The sequence below is a fragment of the Neolamprologus multifasciatus genome, chromosome 1 (assembly GCF_963576455.1).
Source record: "Neolamprologus multifasciatus chromosome 1, fNeoMul1.2, whole genome shotgun sequence".
Classification (NCBI taxonomy): domain Eukaryota; kingdom Metazoa; phylum Chordata; class Actinopteri; order Cichliformes; family Cichlidae; genus Neolamprologus; species Neolamprologus multifasciatus.
In genome coordinates, this window is record NC_140439.1 from 4127794 (window position 1) to 4151679 (window position 23886).

General features: G+C 39.2%; 1 protein-coding gene across 7 annotated transcripts in view; it reads right to left on the reverse strand.

Annotated features, from left to right (window-relative positions):
• ppfia1 (PTPRF interacting protein alpha 1) overlaps window positions 1–21712 on the reverse strand; it is a 45808-nt gene extending 24096 nt beyond the window's left edge. For 5 of the 7 annotated variants that reach the window (XM_085161633.1, XM_085161642.1, XM_085161648.1 and 2 more), the window contains exons 1-6: window positions 20619–21711; window positions 19137–19406; window positions 5751–5852; window positions 5272–5436; window positions 5084–5158; window positions 592–693 (exon numbers count right to left, since the gene is read on the reverse strand). In XM_085161633.1, coding sequence (XP_085017759.1) covers window positions 592–693; window positions 5084–5158; window positions 5272–5436; window positions 5751–5852; window positions 19137–19406 — 714 coding nt within the window. In that variant the 5' untranslated portion in view covers window positions 20619–21711. Of the gene's footprint in view, window positions 1–591; window positions 694–5083; window positions 5159–5271; window positions 5437–5750; window positions 5853–19136; window positions 19407–20618 lie in introns of all 7 variants that reach the window. The other 2 variants (XM_085161625.1, XM_085161608.1) reach the window with 1 other exon arrangement.
• Between the last annotated feature and the right edge of the window lie 2174 nt (window positions 21713–23886).

Consider the following 23886-nt stretch of genomic DNA (forward strand, 5'->3'; position numbering starts at 1 on the left):
ATTACGTCCCGGATCAAAATGCGGTACAATCATCGTCTTTTTTTTTTTTTTTTAATCGTTGTCATTGGAAATGAGATCGCACATAAGTATGAATCGAGATCACGATTTTATAACGATTAATCGTGCAGCCCTACATCTTGCACTGAAAATTCAAATGATCACTGCCAGGACTTAGAATGGATTTGAACTCCTGAGAGTTGATTGTCCTCAGACAATGACAAGCTGCAGAGAAAACTGCAGGATACCCGCTTTTACCTGCTTTCTAATTTTTGTAATTTGTTTGTTTGTATGACACAGTGTAGCACATTCTATTTCATCATTTTAATCAATTAAAGGGAATGAAAATGTAAAATTAAAATAACACATGTATTTTGAAACTGTAACACCCAGGATTATTTGTATACTTGTAATTGTTCTCATTCTTAAAGCTGATAAGAACAGAACAATTCTACCTGATCATGTTCACTACATTACAATATAACAGCAAATTCAACTATTTAATTCTCTAGACATTTGTAAAACATGAGCAACTTTGTTGCCCTTTGGTTCTCACAAACATGCCACATCTTATATGCTGTTGAGTAAGCTCACCTTGCCATTAGTGCTTGGTGTGTTTTCAGAGTTGTGGTTAACCTCGCTGGTTCCATCGGCCAACCCTCTCTTCTGACTGTTCTGTTCCCTGAGGTAAGCCAGCTAAGGAAAAGACCAGTTTGTTAGCACCCTGCCAAGTCATTCATTGATTTGTTGAACTAAGCAACTATAACGTTAACCAATAAACAAAGTGCACAATTCTTTAAGACTTCCTTTCATCCTGTAACATATTTTAAGCAAGTGCATATTTAAATGTTCACACAAACGCCTCACAGAACCAAAAGCGAAGAAAGAGGTCTTGTCTTAGGAAGTTAAGTTTCTTATCAAATGAGGCAGGTGTTTGATTTTATGTGCAATGGCATGCAGGCTTGTGTGTGGTCCCAGTTTGACTTCCAGGAACAAAAGATGACTGTAGCACTGTAGCGTGAAGCAGAGAGGAAATCTAGGACACCTCCCTGAGATCCTCTGGGCCTTTAGTCAATTTTAATCCCATTCAGTACACAGAAGACTCCGGATTCTTCGTACCTTTAACACATGAGCTTTGAATATAAATTTCTTTTTCAGACTCCGCAGCACAGATAGAGACAGGATACTATAATTATTAACATTATTGTTCTGATATAAAAAAACATTAAGCAATGTTTTCCTGATGCTTGTAGCTTACAGGCAGCAGCATTTATAAGTCTAAATCAACGAGTCTTTTCATCGGCTGTCACCGAGGACACTTTGTCATTTGAAGTGTGAACCTATTGAAACACGGTCTTCTCGTGTCAAGATGGCGCCAGTGTGTACGGCCTGCCGTCTGACTCTGTTCGTACTAGTGTTTTATTTTTACTTTGTTTTAAAACATGCTAACTCTCTGCTTGTGTATGATCGCCAAATGCTGCTGGCTTTAAGATCCTCTCAGTTAAAAACTCTTTATTGCAATCGTGGATATCAGGGAACCTTCTCCCCTCCGCTCCTGTCAGGAGTTCCAGCTTGTCTCCGTTGTGTTCCGGCGCCACCTCAACTGAGAGGGCGCCGCAGACGCCGTGGGAAACACAGTGGCTTATTGGTAAAAATGAAGGCTACCTGGACACGATTTCGGAAAATACCTCACCCTATCCCGACTGGATTTGACCGCGTCAACTACTGGCACTCTCTGGACATGGCTTACACTTGCCTGACACCTGTTGTCGGGCTTACGACAATAACCCCGCGCTAGCGTCCCCCCGTCTTCGCTCAGGTGGAGTAAACCCTCAGAACCTACGGCCGATAGGTCGGGCACCCACATCGGCCGCTGAGCCACCGATACCACTAAGATTAAGTCTTGTTAATGCTCGACCGCTAGCAAACAAAACTTTTATTCTTAAGGACTTCTTTACTGATCGGGAACTGGATTTAACGCTTTTAATGGAAACTTGGCAGAGAGTCGGTGAGTCCAGCTGTTTTACTCAACTTTTACCGCCTGACTGTGAATATCTTAATGTGCCGAGGATGACTGGGCGTGGTGGTGGAGTGGCGGCTGTTTTCAGGAAGAAGCTCTCTTGCAAACAACTCTTAACTGACTCGTATTCTAGTTTTGAATTCTGACGTTTGAATTGGGGCATCCCCGCCTGACACTCGTTGCAGCTGTATACAGACCTCCAAAATATCACAAGGATTTTTCAAACTTCTTAGCTGGAACTGTGCCAAACTACGATCGAATCTGAATCGTTGGAGATTTTAATATTCATGTGTGTTGTCCCTCCAATTCACTGACCAGAGACTTTAAGTTTGATAGACTCCAACTTGTGTCGGGGCCAACCCAGAAACAGGGTCATACATTGGATCTTGTGCTGTCTTTAGGGTTACCGGTCCTAAACATGGAAATATGTGATGCTGTTTTTTCTGATCACTGTCCTGTTGTGTTTGACATACTTTTATCTCTCCGCCATTTTACACCTCTTATTTCTACACGTCGTTGTCGTGTTTTTACCAATCTGCAACAGAACAATTTTCTATTGCTTTTAGAAACGTTTTAAAATCTCCCCTTGGCTTTGGTGCCGAGGAAATGACAGTTAATTTTTATGATAAATGTAAAACTGTCCTTGGTGAGATCGCTCCTTTTAAAACTACAAGTTCGAAACAACGACCAGACCCATGGATAAATAAGGCCACTTGTTCAGCCAGACAAGAGTGCAGGAAGGCTGAACATAAGTGGAAAAAAGATGGGCTGCAGGTGTCCGTTCTCATGTTGAGAGACAGTCTGTACAGGTATCAGGACATTGTTAAAGCAGAAAAGTCAAGGTTTCTTTCTAATGTTATTGAGAATAGCTCCAATAATTCTCGGGTCCTTTTTTCAATTATTGACTCTGCCCTGAATATTTCTCCAGCTTCTTGTATTAATAGTTCCTCAGACACCTGTGAAAGGTTCTTGCAGTTTTTTATCAATAAGATAAAACAGCTTCGATCTATGATCGCCCTGCCTTCACATGATGCGTCTAAAATATTCACCTGCTCTGCTGTTTTTGATCAGTTTGAGTGTGTCTTGATCAGGTGGAGGAAGTATGTAATGGCACAAAGACATCATCGTGTCCAAATGACATTATTCCAACACATCTTCTAAAAAAGATTTTTAAGGTTGTCAGTTCTGACATTTAGCTATTTTTAATAGCAGCCTTAGCTCGGGTGTTTTGCCAGCCTGTTTTAAACATGCTGTTGTTCAGCCTGTACTTAATCTTGACTCCTCTGTCCTCACTAACTTCAGGCCTATTTCAAAGCTCCCCTTCCGGTCAAAAATTTTGAAAAAGATTGTGTTTGTTCAGCTGCAATCTTTTGTAAATGGACACAATGTTCTTGAGAGGTTTCAGTCTGGATTTAAAACTCTTCATAGCACAGAAACTGCACTTTTAAAAGTTCTTAATGATCTTTTATTAGCCACTGACTCAGGTGACTCAGCCGTGCTTCTGCTTTTAGATCTGACCGCTGCCTTCGATACTGTTGACCACAGCATCTTAATCTCACGGTTGGAGCATTGTGGCGTAAAGGGCACCCCATTAGAGTGGTTCAGGTCATACCTGACTGACAGGACCTTCTCTGTGAGCTTTGGCGATTTTATCTCTTCCTCAGCTCCCCTTACTTGTGGTGTTCCCCAGGGATCTATACTGGGGCCAATATTGTTCTCCATTTATATGCTGCCTCTAGGTCTAATTTTTAGAAAATATAACATTTGTTTTCATTCATATGCCGATGACACTCAGATCTATCTTCAGCTGAAGGGAAACAGTCCTGCCTCACTAGATCCCTTACTTCAGTGTCTCGGTGAAGTTAAATCTTGGATGGCCTCTAACTTCCTTAACTTCAATGAAAACAATACCCAAGTGATAATTTTTGGACCAAGCAGCAATCCCAGCACCTCTAATTTTAACCTGCACAGTCTTGAGCCTTTTGTCAAATCACATGCCAAAACTTTGGGAGTATATTTGACAGCAATTTCACCTTTGAAAAACAAATTAGCTCAGTCGTACAGCGGTCTTTCTTCAAACTAAGACTTTTATCTGAGGTGAGATCATTTTTATCTTTTAAAAACTTTGAACGTGCGATTCATGCTTTTATTATATCCCAGCTGGACTATTGTAACTCCTTATATGCTGGAGTTAGCCAGACCGGCCTGGCAAGGCTGCAGTTAGTCCAGAATGCTGCAGCTCGTCTTCTGACATGTACTAAAAGATGCGAGCACATTTCCCCGGTGCTCGCCTCTCTTCATTGGCTGCCTGTCCGCTTCAGAATTAATTTTAAAATTTTATTGTTGACTTACAAAGCCCTGAATGGACAGGCTCCCGGGTATATGTCTGACCTCTTGCAGACTTATACCCCCCTTAGATCTCTTAGATCAAGTGATCTTTTGCTTTTAGCTGTACCAAGGTCGAGGCTGGTTCATAGAGGTTCATTTACCCCTATACATCAGACAGGCTCCCACTGTCAATCTTTTTAAATTTTATCTTAAAACACATTTTTATTTACTGGCTTTCAATACAGCATGAGAGTTATTTGTTAATTCATATTTGGTGTTTGCTATCAATACTCTAAGTTATTTTATTAGGTATGTTGTATTCTTGTACAGCACTTTGGTCAACGCCCCTGTTGTAATTGCTTCAACAGGGGCGTTGCTATATAAATAATTAAACTATTAAACTATTAAGGTGGCAGCAGCAGCAGCAGAATCCCAATACAAGTTTAGTGAGAGCATAAACCAAATATAAAGATAAAAGTAGACTAGATGGGTAGTTAACACTTCCATTTTAAATACAACACACATAACTTTACCTTCTAACTCACCACTACCATTCACACCTATGGGCAATTTAGAATGATCAGTTAACCTAACCCCAGTAACTGCACGTCTTTGGACTGTGGGAGGAAGTCAGAGCATCTGGAGAAAACCCATGGAGGAGAACATGCAAACTGCACACACAAAACAAACCTAAGTAAACGTCTCTGTAGTAATTCTTAATATATTATGTTTTCTTACTTCTTTGTGTGAAAAGGTGAGCTGTTCCTCCAATGCGCTGCATCGTTCCAAAGCAACACGAAGACGCTCCCTAACCTTGAAAATATGAAATGGACATAAAGCAACATGTAACTCCAAAAATGATGAACAATGGCTCACATGTCGACATGCATCAATACTGCAAGAAAAACGGTTTAACAGAATTGTACCTTTTCGTCGAGGGCTTTATGGTGTTCAAAAAGTGACTTCAGGGCTTTGAGGACCTCCACTTCACTTGAGACGCCTGCTGGAGATTGAGCCTGCCGCTTCACCACAGTCATCCTCAGACTGCGCTCATGGCGAGACACCAGGCACTCCAAGTGTTCTAGCAGGAGCTGGATACACAGACAGTTACAAAATCCAAATCACAAATTACAAAGTCCAAATCATTTCTCATCATCGACTCGCATCTGAAAAACCTTTTAAGTAAACAAATGCAAAACCAGTCAAGATAAGAAAGATAAAAGTCAGCACTAACTGCTGCTGCAACGTGCTTTATCATTTGTAGCTGAAATATTGTGATGACTAAGCAATTTGCAATGCCCTAAGCTGTTGACAAGTATTTCCAGGTAGAGTGTGCAGGCCCAACTAAATGCTTCTTATTGACAGCTGATCCTCTGTGAATGTGTGTGCAGGACGATCTACTAACCCGTGTGTTGTTTCTCTCGGCCTTTAGTTCTGCAATCTCCTCCTCCTTCTCCAGAAGCTGCTCTCGGCACACGTTCAGCTCCTTTGTTAGTGCAGCAAATTCCTAAAATAGGAATGGATAAATTCAGTAACATGTAACAACTACTTACGAGGCCTTTTTTTGGGGGGGGGGGGAGCTTGGGAAAAAACATTGGTGGCAGGGAAGGAGGGAAAAAGGCACATTCAAAGTTAAAACTTTGATCATGGGTAAAATAAAGTGTTGCTGCAGCAATTTCATATCATTTTCTAAAAGTAGGTGAAGGTTTTTAGATCAACTTCTTTTTATTGATGTTTTTATGCTACACATCATAATCTGATAATACGCAGTCTGTCATGACCTGCTCTCTCTCACTCTCCCCATCACTTGGATCAAAGAACTGCACATAGACATGTTCACATACAGCAGCATGATTAATAATATTATAATTAAAAATAAACAAACTAAAAACACCTTCATATTCAAAATAGTGCAACACAGTTAATATAGGTCAATTATTACCATGTAGGGCTGTTCGATGTAACGATATATATCGGATGACGATATAAAAACGTCTGTCGTTTCATTTTACGCTGTCGTTTGTTTCGTGGTGTTGCAAAATAAACTGTTTATGGCAATATTTTTTCATGGTTTTGATGGTGACTGTAGTGGCTATATTAATTTCTTAAAGTTCTCTCTTTCTCTTATATTTAATATAACCACATTACGGACGGACAAGCGCCTGTTTTTATGCGTTGTCGTTAGCAACAACGATGGTAAAACCATCACGTGTCCGCTTGTTTATTTTCCACATAAACCTTTCACAAAAAAGCTCAAGATCCTGTTGAGACTTTTCAAAATAAACTGAATCACGTGAAATAGTATGCATAGTATTTACAGATGAGAAGAAAAAAAGAGCCGTCAGGTGCTAAAAAATAAACCTTAGACTCAAACATTAGAACAGGCTTTTCCCCGCAGCACGCCGCAAAGAAAATGGCGAACGTTACAACCTATGTCTAAAAATGTATCGTTTCATGCATCGGTAAAACACTCGACTCCAGATACACGACGCCCAGCTGGAAACACTTCACACAAGTCGAGCTGCCCGAGATTCACAGAATTTACAAAAAATGTTAAATTTTTGTGATTTACATCGTTATCGGACGATAGATGTTTTATATCGGGATATGAGATTTTGGTCATATCGCACAGCCCTATTACCATGTATGTGTTTGCACTTCACATATACAAACACACTTATAAACAAACACATTCATATGTGTAGAATAGTCAACATCTTATAATGGCAGCTAGTTTCTAAGAGATGCACGGAACATCTCTTAGCTCTTCTTAGTTTCAACACTGACATCACCTCGGTGTTTCAGACACACGTTCATTTGACCCAGTAACAACCTGGACCATACACTACACATATAAGATGAGATAAGACTTTAATAATCCCACGGCAGGGAAATTCTTGCATTACCTCAGCTCAGGTACAGATAGCAGAAGGAAAATACAAAAAATACAAATAAAATACAAACACATAGAAAATAAGTAAGATAATACACTATATACAACGGTTGCATACACAGTATGTGATTATGGATATGGTTGTGGAAATATGCAAGACATAAATTTAGCTATTCTACCACTACTATTCCTATGTAAGTAATAGATATCTATTTATGCTATATACTAGGGCTGGGCGATATGACCCAAAATTCATATCTCGATATTTTTTACCTGGACGGCGATATAAGATATATATCTCGATATATTTTTTTAAAGCCATAAAGTAAGAACAAAAAGAGAGTTCTTAGTCAAAGCTGTGTCCCAGATGTCACACAGGCACTTTTATTAACATAGAGCGTAGATGTACAAAAATTTACTCAAAAATAAATTATCAGCATTTATTAAATAATAATGCTCCATAAATAAAAGAAAACAATGTTGTTTTTGTGCATAACAAAAAGCTCACAATTGTGCAGTCAAAATGTAAACTAACAGACGATGAGCATAATAACAAAGACAGATTTCACAGCTGCTCTGTTCCCAAGTTCTACTGCGTGACTGACAGCCTTGAGTTTGAAATCCTCGTCGTAACCACGTCTCTTAACAGGTGCCATTTATGGTCCTTATACACAGTAGGGTAATATTACGTTGAAGCACAGTACGTATCACTCCGCGAGGCTCCTCGGTAGCCGTAATGCTCTGACAATCCATCAACCGGTGCAGCACCGTAGCTTACCAAAGTCGTACTAAAACATTTTTTGACAGATTGCTGAGCGCTGTGTACCACATAAAATCGGTTCGCGGCCATCAAGCACAACCAGAATTCATATATAAGGCGCGCTGTCAGCTTTTGAGAAAATGAAAGGATTTTAGGCTGTGCAGCGCCTCTGGGCTGCATGGCGTTAGCGTGGTTAGCTCGTTAGCGTGGTTAGCTAGCTAACACATTGATGGCGTCCAGCCCCACACACGGGGCGATGCGCAGTAACTCGTTAACGGAGATTTGCCGTGTCCATCTTGTCTCTGCCTGCAGGTGAAGCGATGGGGGAGGAGGGGGAGTTGTGTTCAGTGAAGGAGAGGCGAGGCCGAGTAACGTTGTGTAAAGAGAAAAGTGGACGAAAGAGAGGCAAATTTGCGGCTCCACAAGTATAATTATAACGTAACATAGACTATATCGATATAAAGGATATTGTCACATCTTATATCTCGTATAAAAATATATCGATATTTTTTAAAAACTCGATATATCGCCCAGCTCTACTATATACCTAATCAAATCCTGTCCATTTACAGCAAATTAATATGTCACTGTATATGTTCCACAGCAGATCATCAGACTCTAAAACTAATACTGCTCCTCTCTGGTGTATTTGTTCATTGCTAGTGTTAAGATGTCAGTTTAACACACCGTCTTCTGTGATGACAGTTTGTTTTGAAGCCAGCGCCATGACTGCATACCAAGCGCATTCCTTTCTTTCCTTGCCGGTGCCGACAAGCAGACAGCCATGTTTACGGCTTTGAAAAGAGCCACAGTTGGTAACCCCCTAGTTTCCACAAGTTATCTTAACGGCTTCACACTTATTTTTTAAATCTGCAGCAAAATGTTTTATTAGAAACATCTGCCTGCTGACAAGAGTATCTATCCTTTATAGATCTTTTTGGTATGAGAAGAAAATGAATGGACAGTCAAACGCCTCAGTATATGTAATTGCAGAATGCAGAATGGGGCTTTTTTTAAATCTTCCATCTTTCTGTGGTTCTCTTCCAACAAATATCCACTCACACAGACACAGCCACAGATACACACAAACACACAGAGCTTGTAAGGATTACATGCATGGTTGGACCGCTAAAGAATTTGCCATCCTGATTTTTTGCCCTGTAGCACAAGCACCCTGAGTAGTAAGACCTTCTTGCAATGCTTCTGAGGGTAGGAAGGTGGGGGGTGGGGGGTAGGAGGGCTGCTGGAACTGATGGTTCGTTTCAGTCACTACCACAACTATTCTCCCTTCCCTTCATTCCAGCCTCTGAGCTTTTCCAGCACTTGGCACAGATTTTGCTCAAAGGGTTAGTTTCCTATTGGCTAGAACCAGGGTCTTCACTTTCTGCTGGCCAATAAGAGACTGAAAGGCAGGCTCAGGGGTAATTACAGAGTTGCTTATTTCCTACATTCCACAGCAGAGGCTGAAGTTAGAGAAATATCAAGGTTGCGTATAACCTATGTCTTAATTTATCATGTATTACCCCTTACCCATAACATTCTTTAACTCATTTATACACAACATAAATAAATAAACAACATATTGACTCTGATACATGACAGAGTCACAGTGTAACTCACTAAGGTACAGGGAGCCTGAACCTATCATGCAACAAAACAAAAAAGAAAAACCAAAAATATCCAAACACCCTGAAATCTGACGTAGGCTGGAACCTTTAAAACACACACATATAAATAAATAAACAAAAAAATAGTATATGGGTAAGTTTTATGCTTCTCAACAAGCACATCAATCTGAGCATATCAGTTGATTTCAACACCACCCTAGATCAGCTTTGACTCTGATGCTCTTGCGTACATCCTATTGGCAAATCTAATGTGATTTTTATCTTGCCTCTTCTGCAAATTACTCTGCAACTCATCATTTTTGCTATTCATGCCATCTCTCACCAATGTCATGTCTACTGTCACTAATGTATTCTCTGTTCTTCAAGATGTTTTTGTTGCTTCCTGTATTTTGGCTGGCCATTTATGCATGTGGGCAGGGATGTGAGCCCTTCCTGTGTTAGGCTTTCCATGCATGCGCTTGAAGGGGCAGGGATGTCCCCAAACAGGCTTGACGATAAATATAAATATACTCAGGTTTAAGCATGGTGCATGTTCTTCAATTTAGAAATAGTGTACCTAAGACAAGCTTTTCAGGGAAAACCATACTCTGCACCACTGTTCCCTCTAAGCCGAGCACGTGAGCAATCGCGCACTGCTAACACAGTCTCCGCGCACAGAAAATCAGCAAAATAAAATAAATACATGTATTTACTTTAATTCCAATTCAGACTGGATTTTTTTTTGTGCGCAGCGCAGAATTTCTGTGTGTGGAGACCATGTGAGCAGTGCGCGATTGCTCACGCGCTCAGCTTAGAGGGAACATTGCTCTGCACCACACTCTCCACTTAAACGCCATTGTGAGAAAGAGTCATGTTCGGATTATAATACAATTAAAGATTTGGTTGATTCAGACACAGAGATTTAAAAAATGATTTGAGAAACAAATGTTTTTCTTAAGAAAAACAAAACAATTTTCAGCATTAACATTATGCATTTATGTTTATCCCTTTTATTTGGATTAGTATTTCATTATTCTTAGTAAGCTCTCCCACAGAAAAATTCCACCAACAGTATATAGTAAATATTCTTTTTGTGTGGCTTAGTGACATAAAATTCAAGATACTAAAAAAACATTATAGCGGACCAAAATGTGTCCAAGGTGTCAACTTGGAGAATATCAAGTATATTTTTAACATTAAATCTTTTAATTTCTCAGTGTTCATGCTCTCTAACTGCGAATGTAGCTCTGGCATCACTGCACAAAGGAAGAAGATCAGGAAACAGTGACACACAGTTATGTCAATACCAAAGACAAGAATGCACAGCACACTATGTGACAGAACACATGATAAAGCAAACAGGAATTTTGTGGGCACTATGTTTCATGCTATACTAGAATGATACTGCAATAACCTGCCACTGAAAATAGTACCATAATACCTTGGTAGTGTTTCCCCACACACAGACTTCACTTAGGCGGACTGCCTAGCTGTCATAATCGCAGTCCCACCAGTTAGCAAAGGCCCTTCGTGTCAAGTCAAGTACACGTGTCCTAGCTGACGTCCACAGCTTGTTGACAAAGCAGACACGCGTATAATACATAGCCAAAAGTCAGGGCATTGCAACTGCAAGCCAGCAAGTTTCTACAACGGTGTAGGAAACCATTTTTGTACACACTACATGTTAACATAAGTAAATAATAAACACACTAAATAGGAAATTTAAATTTTTATTTAAAAAGTCAGTAAAACTCAACTGCAGCATCCCGGACCTGTCAGACTGCTGTTCACCTCAGCTGTTAACATGGCTGCTGCAAAGAAGCCTGAAGGAAGCTGTATAACTTCGTGCTCCAACGTTGGTTAGTGAAGCATTGCTTCTGTCCAATGACATGAGGATTTTCTGTTTGGTGACAGAAAATTGTTTTTATACACTGACTGTACAGAATCGAGCATTTGGATAGCGCTATTTCCGGTCTTTAATGTTACTTTGTGTAAAATTTCACCACTAGAGGTCAATAGATTCACAACTGCAGTCAACTAAATGTTATTGTCGTACGTGTATAACCCTAGCAACTATAGAATCAGCATGTTTTAAAATTGAAAATAAATGTCACTTTTCAATAATTTTTAGCTACAGTCAGTACTACACTAATAAAAATTGTATTAGCATATACACGAGAGGCATTGACAGTGGACAAGTTTAACCTTGCACATAATTTTGACAAACCATAGGAAATGCAGCAATGTTCCAAGAGCAACAGGTTAGCAAATGTGATGATAACGTAATCCATCAAGCCGCGTGCTTCATTTTGTGAAATGAAAACTGGGGGGTGAATGAACGAATGGGTCAATAAGACATGCCGTATAAAGCGCTTTGAGCTCTCAAGTAGAACAAAAGGGTTCTTTCTTATTTCTTTCTTATCTTATTTCTATAAGAAATAGTACATCGGGTGCCTAAAGTATAATGACAATGCAAGTTGTAAGTAGGGCTGGGCACTGAGGATTGTTTTAAACTGGTACCAGTTGCAAACGAGTCAGCATAAATAAGAACCTAGACAACCACTGTTGCTACCATTAGGTATCCAAAGATGATCACTCCACCAAACTTAAATCTCAGCATAGGTCCGCTCCTCTGATACATTTAACAGTTCACTCCTAGATATAATTTACCCATCAAATGTTTATGTAGCTAGAATACATCACTCCTTTAACCCTTTAAAACCGGTCAGAGCGGGCACGCTCCGTTTTGCGTAACTATTTTTAAATCCCGGTAGCTCTGCAACCACGTGAGCTAGCGCAATAATTTTTTTTGCATATGAAACCGGAGGAGTTGTACTTACATCTTATGCCATCAGCTTGTCCTCGGTCACAGTTTCCTTCCACATATAGCTTTGCAAAAACTGCATAAAAAGCGCTTGCAGCAATAAAAACATAATATTCCAGAAACACACTTTGCCGATCCGATCACCTCATGAGCCTATACTGGTGTTTTTAAAAGTTATGTTTGACTTTCTGACTTTCTGTGTCATTTCTGGGATGCTTAGGACTCATATTGCACTGCTGGAAATAGTTTATTTTGATGCATATGCTGCTTTTTTGCAAATTTGCATTATAATATTTATTTTCGTTTTTCCTGCAGTGTATAAAAATTGGTGTATTTCAAAAATAAAACTATGAAGACACTCAAAATAAATTTCCTGTGGTGGGAAACTATTTTGTGCAACTTTTTTGTATTTACAGTTTTGAGGGATAAGCCTCTTAAATTTCTCTAACTAGAAATATATGTTAAAAAACAAAAACAATTTTCAACTTTTTTGTAGTTTATTGCACTTTTTTGCAATTTATGTAATTACTATGCACTTAATGCAGACATATTATTAAAATTTAGGCTGTAATGGTTGTATTGATGTATAGTAACTTGAAATGCTCCCAAAATGGCTCTACAGCGTGTAAAAATATAATATAAGCTCTGGCGGACTTTGTTCTATGGTAGGTCTTAAAGGGTTAAGTCACCAGCAAGATGTAATTATGTTATCTATCACACTCTTGGAAGAGGTCAGTACTTCCATTAGAAACAAATAAAATAGATTTGTGTAAATTGTAGGGGCGAGTGAACTAACAGTCTGTGGTAAGCTGCAGCCAGTGCTCTATTTAAGGCTAACAAATATACACCAGACAAGAAATAAGAGACCCCATGTTGGAGATAGTCAATGTAAAGTGAAAAGATAACGTAATAACAATGACTCCTGTTATTTTCAGCACAATCAAAACATTTGCATTAAAGGACAAAAACAGTTTATCAGACCACCTGTTCAACTAGCTTTAACATGTAGAAAATCAACCTTTCACCTGCTCCCATCCACCGATGCCATGTTTCATACAATAACAGCACACTTTCGAGGCTGACATGAATCGTTAAAAACTAGCTTAAACGATTTGATTTGTGTCTTCAAATGTGGTGTATTCTTGTATAGGCTATGATAGGAACAGCTATCCTCTCTGTCTAGTACTTGGAGACGGCCCATGTTTTTTTTATTGCTACCTTCAACTGGACAAAGCGTGGAGACAAGGCCATGTCTAAATTGTGAAGCCTTCTATCGTCACTAGAGGCTGTTTTATACAACAAAAGGACAGTCTAACTGCAGCTATTCTAAGCTACACACAGGTACTCATTTTAAACTTTCATAACAACCTTACACTTTTTAAGAGCCCACAGTGCATGACAATAATTGCTACATTTTTTTTCTGTACAGTCAGCAGACTGATGCTCTTGAGACTGATCAGAACAGGCCTGCCTTCTACATAATGACTTTAGCTGCTCTTAAAAGCTTATAGGTGCTGAAATGTGACACTGTGCACCGGGCATCTGTTCTCCTAAACGGGGACCCACCATCAAACCTAATTAGACACCACAATAGCTCTGTACAGAGTTGCTAAGCCTGCTACCAAAAAACAAAACAAAACAAACAGAAAAAACCCACATCAATAGAGAAGAACTCAATAGATTAAAAGAAGGAGAAAATTTTCATTTTTACTCTTCTTTTATGTTACATTTGTGGTAGAAGTGCATGCAAAGATTCTTGAATAAGGGTATATTAATAAAATTGTGAATGCATTATTTAAATGTGCTATATTTTTCCTGCTTCCTTCTAATGCATTTTCATTTTAATTTTTTTTTGGTCTGTTTTTTAAATGCTTCCACTGCCCACCCAATTGCCAAAATTACATGTACTGGTGCTGCACTGCACCATTTTATGGCTTTTTCCTAAAAATTGCTATGGCACCTATTATTGATGTCAGCAATTGCTCAGTTGTTGCTTCAACAGGTCTATAGGAAAAGACTCAGCTATAAATTCTTCACAGGAGAACTACAAAATGAACTAGATCTATAGAATAGAAGTGCTAGCAGCAGTTTGGAAAAGCACTTAAACAATACTTGTGTGCAATAGGTGTAGATACTGCAGTTGTTCTGGCTTTTTGAAACACAGGGGCTGGAATGATTAATAACAAAATAAAGTGCTGTCTGCTCAGTTATAAAGGTACCATCCATTTCTTTCTTTTTTGTGTGATTAATTAATAAACTGTAATAAAATATTCAAAAGAAGGGAAAAATACCCAGGTTTTTCTAAATGAACTGCTCATTGGTTTCCTTTTTTCAAAACTGCAATGCTTTAAAGTTTAACTGCAGACAACGTCTGTTAAAACGAGAAAAAACAAAACAGAAAAAAAAACCCATTTGAATGTATTTATGTGCCATATTAAATTCACTTTTCTTTTAAAGAAATTATTTTCTTAAATGCAAACATATACAAACACTCAATACTTTGGGACAGTGTTTTATCTCCTGGATGACGCAGGTTTGGTGTGTTTTCGTTTGTATGCGTTTGTTTCTGCGAGTTTAAGTGTACCGTGATTGCTTGTATTTTACTTTCAATCTGAAAAATGTTAGGTAAGCCTTTAAATAAAAAGCAACAACAAGCCTTGGTAGCAACAACAGCAATCAAGCGATAACTGGCAATGGGTCTTTTATAGCGCTGTGGAGGAATTTTGGTCCACTCATCTTTGCAGAACTGTTGTAATTCAGCCACATTGGACGGTTTCCAAGCCAGCGTTTATCTTCACTCATGCTGATGTATTATCAATCTTTTTGTTGAAAAACTGGGGCTGCGTCAGTTAATGCTCTCAAAAATTTTTATTCACACACCGCACCAAAGTACCTTTCTATTACAGTTCTGTGTCGTAAACGAGGGTGAAACTCTTGAGTGTCCATGGTAACAGTGGCGCATTGCAGAGACTTGTTTAAAACGAAGCAAAAAAATTTGTGTCAACAATTTTCTACAATTGAATTCCTCAAGGAATCAGTTCAGCACTAGTGAACACCATGGGTGAAAAGTCATTTTATTAAATTTACACATTCCATGTGTTTGCAAATAGATTTAAACAAAAAGATGAGCTAAAGAACAGGTTTACTCACATGACGCTGTAGAGAAGTGCATCTCATTTAAAATCTTCTTAACACATTTAAAAAACACTAAAAATGCAGCATAAACCAAATGTTTATAATAAATTCCTTTAGGGTTGTCCAATATCACAAAACATAAGGAATGACAATATTAAAATGTCTATCAAATTATATTGTAGTCTATTGCTTATTTCGTGCTGCGCAAAATACACTTCTTATTGAAATATTCTTTCATTGCTATTTGCAGTAGTCACCATGGCAACCCAGAAGGACCAGCTAAAACAACTTGAGGCATTTGCTCCAAAATGAGGAGCTACACCTCTGTAACAAAGTCTGATATGGACCAGAAAACTACTGTCCAAATGATCCTGCAAACTGGGCACCAGCACAACAAACCACCTCTGCAACCTACAGAAGAATCACATGAAAGAGTTTCAAGAGAGTTTAAGAATGTGAAGCAAAAAAGAAGCCATCTATTCAACAGTTGAATATTAACCAGAGTTGGACCTTTCAACAGGATAATGATCTTAAGCACACTGAGAAATGGCTGAAAAAGAAAAAACATTTTATGGAATCAAATATTTGAATCCATTTAAATGTAGAGGAATTTGAAACCAGTATTGCCTACAAAAACCTACAAAACATACCAAATGTATGCATCTATGTAAAGCAATATCCATTTAAAACAACAACAGCAAAAAAACATTCTAGATAATTAATATAAATAGGCTGGTAAAGCTTTAAGAATAAAGCAACTGGCCTTTAAAACTAAACTACATAAAAAAAGCACTCTTCTCCATTCGTGTCCGTTTCCTTTTAATCTATTAATTCAGCTCACATTTGGCCAAAAGCAACACTTGCACTCTGTCACTTTCTTGTCACTATGAGCAACAAGCCAGCCTTTGTCTCTGTGTCTTACTACTGCGCACTCTCAATTCATGCCTTTGTAGCACTGACCAGAACAGAAAATTTGGTCACTGGTCTTTTAAAAACAGGAAGCACAATATCACCATGGATGTTATGATTTCAAAGAGATGGATGAAGCCTAACAATAAGCACAAAATTTGACATGTGCTAAGTGAAAACATTATTTCGTTTTTTTTACCCATCCATCCATTTTCTCCCGCTTATCCTTATCAGAGTAGCCTGGGGCTGGAGCTTATTCCAGCTACCATAGGGCGAGAGTTGGGCTACACCCTGGGCAGGTTCATCAGTCTGTTACTAACAGTAGCTTGTAGTCTGGGTGTAATCAGGCCTGAATGTGGTTAGGGAAATTAAGGTCATCTTTTTGGAAACGTTTGGCTAGGTTTCTTCCCCCTTAATAGACAAAATCATCATTTCAAAAATACTGGTGGATGCCAGTGCTACCCCTCAGCCTCCTAGCAAACACACCGATGGTATACATTTGAAATTGTGTTCACAAGATTTTTAAATCTAAAGAAAACTTTACCTCTGACCTTGAGGTCGAGGTCACTGAGATTCAAACTTGTTTGAGACTTTTAGTAGATGTACCTGTGGTATCACAATCCTACGTCGCCTCGTTCTCATGTTCACAAATTTGGACGTCCACACTGCCCGACATTCAACCGACATTCGTCAGTCCAACAAACGACGATAGGCGATATATTTGCGCAGGTGACTTTTTGATGGGCGGAGCAATGTAATCATGCAAGGACTGATTTGCGCATTTTGATTTTATAAGTTTAGTTTGGAGGGAATATTTTACCTTCTCTTCTTGTTTGTTTCAGTATTAATATAGCTACTTTTTGGATTAGTCATTCATTTATTTGAGATGCGCCAAATCGCACAAAAGACTTAACATTACGTCTGAGATTTTTTTTTAATGTTCAGTGGAAGAAACATTTTGATGTTTAACTTACTTCTTGTTTAATTTTGCATTTGTTGTTTGGAACAGCCTATAAACACGGTTATAGTGGAAAAAAGAAGCCAGTTTCTCTTTGTTTCCCTCCCTACCATTGCAGGTTTTTAAATTAAAATATAATGTTTTTGTTTTTCTGAACATAGGCAATAAAACAGCACTATTATGTTTTTTCCCACCGACTGCTTTTTTTTAAGCTTCAACCAACATTATTATAAAACTTACTGATGGGTAAATAAACAGATGGATCGCTCGGTAAAAACAATCGGTGAGAGGCTCAGCCTATCGTCGATAGTCAATATATTCGTCCAGTCGCCCAACCTTAATTTCCGCCCCGCGGATGGACGACACTACCCCATCAACCTTTTCTGCCTGAGGGGTAAAGACTCAATTTTTTATATAAAAGGATCGTCGTTGATTGTTTGATGACCTGAATAAGAATGGGTATTGTTTAGGTTTTATCCGATACCGGTGCCAAACCGGTACTTTTGAAACGGTGCCGGTGCTTAAACGGTGCTCGAACCAGTGCTGAAAGAACGGAGAACACAAACTTTGTGCAAGGTTGGGCGGCTCTACGCGACACGGTTGTCATGATCATCAGTCAATCAGGATTGGCGGAATGAGATAAATGCTTCTGAGGAACATGCAAGGAGGGGTATCCCATAGTGACTGCATATTTCCTACTGCTTAAAATACTCCCTTATGACCATTTATACTACAAAGTAATTAAGCAATAAACAATTAAATGATAGAAATGTTTCCATTTTTCACTTTCTACTATAACAATGGGTTGTTTTTTTGTTTTTTACAACTACAGTAACAAAACAAAACAAAACTGGACAGTGGACAATAAGCATCCAGAACCTTTCTATAATTTTACACATTTATTTGGAGTTTGCAGTAAGACCACTAGTTTGTCCTTTTTACCCTCTCACTCCTAGGCGTCACAGACAGACAGCTGAAAACCGCACAGCCAAACGATCATTCCTGTTATACTTCTTTGAAGTCCAATTGACACCTATTGTCTGGAGCGCATGTGTAGTTGGTGCATTATAATGTAAATTCACTGTGAACAAGACTACCTGGTCTCAAAATACAGGTAGGCACATGGACATCCACACGGACCCTATTAGACTTGTGGATGCTGAAACATGTTAGGCTGTAGTAAAATCTTCCAAAGTAGTAATACACCAAACATAACAGTGAGAGCAAGAGAGAAAGAGAGCAACTTTGTCAGCTTTTCAGTTGTGTCTTCTTACTTGACTATTTGTGATTATATTATAAACTACTGCAAAAAATAAAAACTATTCGATTCCTCTACACAATGTAAGTTCCTCCTCTAGCAACCTGCCTTCTGCTGCCAAAGTGGTTTAGTAAGCGGCATACACCTGAGCTGAATTAACTGGCCATAGGCTCATTGTTATTGATATCCAATCCAGCTTTTCGAGTTACCATCTGGCAGAAAGCCAATCCAAATATTGGTGCATTGATAGTTTAAACCCCATTGTAACATACAATCCAGAAGCCATACAATTCCCCAAACCAAACCATTCTCTGTACTATTTCTTCCAGTAAAGGCTTAGTCTCAGGTAAAAACTGTAGAATGGCAAACACTGAATTTCTTTAAGAATTAATCTACCTGGACTAAGAATAGGATTTTCCTTTAAGAAAAAAAGTATCTCTCACTTACCTGTGGCAAAGCAGTGTTCAGCTGTCTCTGTAGTGAGTCCCTTTCATGGCTAACTTCATGCAGTTTGCTCTGGGTCAGGCCCAGATTCTCTTGAGTCTCTCTCAGGGTCTCAAGAAGACGATCTCGCTCTTCCAGCATAGACACCATCAACGACTCAAAGTGACCCTCTGAGTCAGATTGAAGTGGTGAACCGGAACCTCGACGGCCTCCGCCATTTCCACCACCAGGGCCTTCGGCCTCACTGATGGTGGGCATCACCTCGCACATCATCTGCAACAATAAAGAACAGGAGAAAACAGGAGAAACAAGGACCTCCGTCACTGTCACGTCAATAAAGCAAAAAAAGTCAAAAAGCATATTAACATGTTAAAACAGAATACCAAAACCACTTTGAAGAACACCAAAGAAAAAACAAAAAAACAAACAAAAAACAAAACACACACACACAGATCCTATATTAACAAAATTATTAACAAACTGAGATATAAGATTAGACAGTGGGCAAGTCTGAAAGTCCTCATGAGGGGTAATTTAATCTCCATAGTTTAAATTAACCCTCACAGTAGCTTTTTGACTAACAAAAGGGACAAAGACCAAAATCAATTCAATCTAGTTGACTTACTGTAATGGTTAACTAGTTTGTGCTGATAGTACTCTATAGAAAAACAATTACGTTAACCCATTCTAGTTAAATTTACTAAGAAGTAAGAAGGTCTGGGTAATAAGGCCGCTCTCCATATCAAGCGGCTCAAGTCCTGTAGACAGGCTCCTGGACAGAAAACCAGGAATCATGTGAGTTGGATTTAACCAACCTAAAAGGAACAACAACTTCCAATAGGGAACAAGTAGCAGCTAGGTACACCAAAATCTCAAAAACAGTCAACTGCACTTTCCTATAACTGAGGGGAACCATTCTTGATACATGCCAATTATTTAGAACAAATCTACCTACTAGACCCTTGCAAAGCGAAACGCAAAATCCAAACTAAGGCTTTTTATTGAGGTCAAGCCCCTCTGGATAAACCATGTTTAAGAGGGGGATGGTCACATTGAGGATCTTTGTAAAGGTAGTGACAGATGGCGGGGGGCACTACCGATACCTACTGCACCATGCATCAAAAACTACAGGATGACAAGTGGAAGTAGAGGACTTTGGCTGACTTAAAGAGGAGCGATTCTCGAGGCTTTTTCTTTTTTGCAGAGGTGAAGATAAGGGCTAGCTGGGTAGTAAATGAGGTATAGCAAACGATTAAGGGGGCCACCAATTGTCAAAGTAATTACAAATCTATTCAAAGTATTTTTGTATTTTGTAAATGATTATTTTTAATGAAGAACTAGGTCCCCATCAAGAGGATGGCTGGAAGCCGAAATGCATCGACAGTATAGTGCTTGCCCATTGTAATGCTATCAGATACGTCTGGGAGTTAGGTTAAACCCTACAATTGTTTTCTCAAATATTTTCGTGTTAAAGCTCTTCCTCACCTTCAAAAAATATTATTACTCCAAGTTCCTTCGTAAATCCAGGTTATGTTATGACGAAGTAAACGTCAACAAGTCCAGCTAACTCCAACTGTGGATTAGAGCCTTGTCAAGCTTTACAAGTATCCAGAGTCATTCAAAACAGAAATTCCATTCAGAGGCAGGGATGCATTAAGGCAGTGAAAGGGTCCTCTTGGTGGAAAAAAAAAGAAAAAAGATCATTTCAGAAAAGGCCTCAAAGCGACACTCGCATAAAGTGAGCAGGGGGCAGTATTCCAAGTTTGACTGGCTAACTCTGCGCTAGCCACCAAGCACTAAGTAAGCTGGTGATTCGGTGATTGCATATCTGGATTCTGGAACGAAGCGTTCATTTTTGCATCTCAAAACGAACGACCATCCTCAGATATAAAGTTTGACTCATATATAACTAGTGAACATTAACTGATACAGTTAAGTGACGTGAAAAAAATAAGCAGCCGTAGTCGGTTTAGCTCATTTGAAACAGGATTCTTTGGCTTAAAGACAGTTTAAAGTCGACAACTAGCCAATGTTAGCTACTAGCCAGCTAGGAAGCTAATGTTTGCTGCTCTATTTTAGCTTAAAAACGTCAGGCAGTCATTGAAGCATTAACATAAAAGTACACAACATGATAAAATCTATCATAAAAGTTTCTCACACTATCTAAAATGCTAAAATCCTGAAATGAGTCTTAAAAGCTCTGTTAAAAATTATTCATTTATCAAGTAGCGTTAGCATCAGCTAACGTTAGCTTCCCGTCGATTCCGTGGAGTCGCGTCACCACATCACGGCACCCGCTAGGAAACTTCCAGCTAACATTCAACGTTAGCAGCGTTTCAGTCTGTTTAGGAAATCCAGACCGTTTATAAAAACATATATTCCCTTTGTTTCCGCCCGATTTCCCGGCGTTATGTCGGTATTTCCACCAAAAAGGTCCGTTGGTCCGGTCCTTCCCTGTCGCCACTGCCTGCCAGCTTCGGCAGTCGGGACAGCCAATGGTGGGCTAAGTGTCGCTTGCACTTAGCCTGCCAGTCTACGGGAAGAGAGCGCTTCCCAGGTTGGCAACAGGAGGAAGTGGAGAAGTAGCAGTACGTCCAGTTCCTGTAGGGATATAAGCTTACACTTGTGTATTGAAAAGACAGAGACAAAGCACGACTTTTCCATCAACAATACCCGTTATTTCTTTAAATTTACAGGTTACAATATCTCGGATGTATGTCTGTGAAGGTTCTCGGATGTCTCACCGTTAATATCAAACAGGCTATTTTACCATAGTTTGTATTCTGATACGTTTTAAATACACATGTAACTTACATTTAACATTTTATATTGTATTTTGGCTATGTTTTGCTTGTAGAACCAATAATAATAATAATAACAATAATAACAATAATAAAACTTAACTATGATTAAGAGGAACATTTAACAGTTTGATTTAAAAGGCCCGAGGTAATCTTAACCGAATTCAGCCATTATAATTTATAATGAAACTTGTGGAAGAAGGTATCGAAGAGCCAAACGTTTTTGTTTTTTTCCAAATAATTTCTTTAGTTCACTCTTTGGCCCACATTCAGTTGTCACTGGTAAACCAAGCTCTTGCAATAAAGAGAACATTTACGCCCTCTTGTGACGGATCAACACAAGTTTTGTATTCATTTATTTTGTAAATTTTGATGTGATATTTTGAGAATTTATTTTTTACAGAAGTTCACTAGAAAATGTTTGGGTTATAACTTTAATGCATTTTAATAAATAATGGACAATTTGAAAGGTCTGAGGTTTAAAACATGGCAGTGAGTCCTTTTGTGATGTATAGTTTGACAGGTAAATGCAAGACAGAATACGTGTGTGAATAAGAGGGAGACAGGTGCAACTGACAAAAAGACATGAGGCTTAATTGGAGTTGGCAGAGCTGGAGATGTAGAGATTTTCATTGCACACCGCAGAATCAATCTGTTCCATTCCAGGCCTGTACAAGGTTGGAATGGGGTACAAGAACATCAGTAAGGTGTTCTTGGTGAGGTGACAATTCAAGACCCTTCATTATCAGTATCTCTTCTTCAAGATGTATTAGCTCCAGCTGGCATAGTATGACATGCCTTGTCGTCACTATTATTTAAAATAAACACAGGAAGTACAAATAAGAAGTAAAGATTGGCCAACAATGCTATATACTCCCTACCTCCACCTAGTGTTTTGGTGGCAGTATTGCAGAGCCTCTTGGGCATTAGAGTCAGAAACATGTTAGAAACAGGGTGGCTGTGTATTGGAGGATCATGGCTGAGGGGGAGAGGCACTGGAAATTAACTGGGAGTGTGAAGACGTGCTGAGGTGGAGATGGGGTAGTGGTGGCTGTAGCAGTAGCAGCAACTTGGGAGGGGGGCAGATAATGAATCAAACCCAATTAAAAACGTGATGCAGTTCATTTGACCACTTGTGTCCCTTATAGGCTGAGAACAAAGATGGTTCAGAGACCCCACCAGTCTCTGCTGACACTGTATAGGTAAAGCTGATTCCCAAATCTTCCTTCTGTCGGTGTTGTAGATGTTTTCAAAGTGTGGGTGACTGCTGGTTCCCTGTGTACTAAAAGTACAGGGTGGGACATTTATATGGATACACCGTAATAAAATGGGAATGGTTGGTGATATTAAAGTCCTGTTTGTGGCACATTAGTATATGTGAGGGGGCAAACTCCTCAAGATGGGTGGTGACCATGGTGGCCATTTAGAAGTCGGCCATCTTGGATACAACTTTTTTTTTTCAAGAGGAAGAGGGCCATGTGACACATCAAACTTATTGGTAATGGCACAAGAAAAAAACAATGGTGTGCTTGGTTTCAACGTAACTTTATTCTTTCATGAGTTATTTACAAGTTTCTGACCACTGATAAAATGTGTTCAATGTGCTACCCATTGTGTTGGATTGTCAATGCAACCCTCTTCTCCCACTCTTCACACACTGATAGCAACACCGCAGGAGAAATGCCAGCACAGGCATCCAGTATCCGTAGTTTCAGGTGCTGCACATCTTGTATCTTCACACCACAGACAATTGCCTTCAGATGACCCCAAAAATAAAAGTCTAAGGGGGTCAGATCGGGAGACCTTGGGGGCCATTCAACTGGTCCACAACGACCAATCCACTTTCCAGGAAACTGTTCATCTAGGAATGCTCGGACCTGGCACCCATAATGTGGTGGTGCACCATCTTGCTGGAAAAACTCAGGGAACGTGCCAGCTTCAGTGCATAAAGA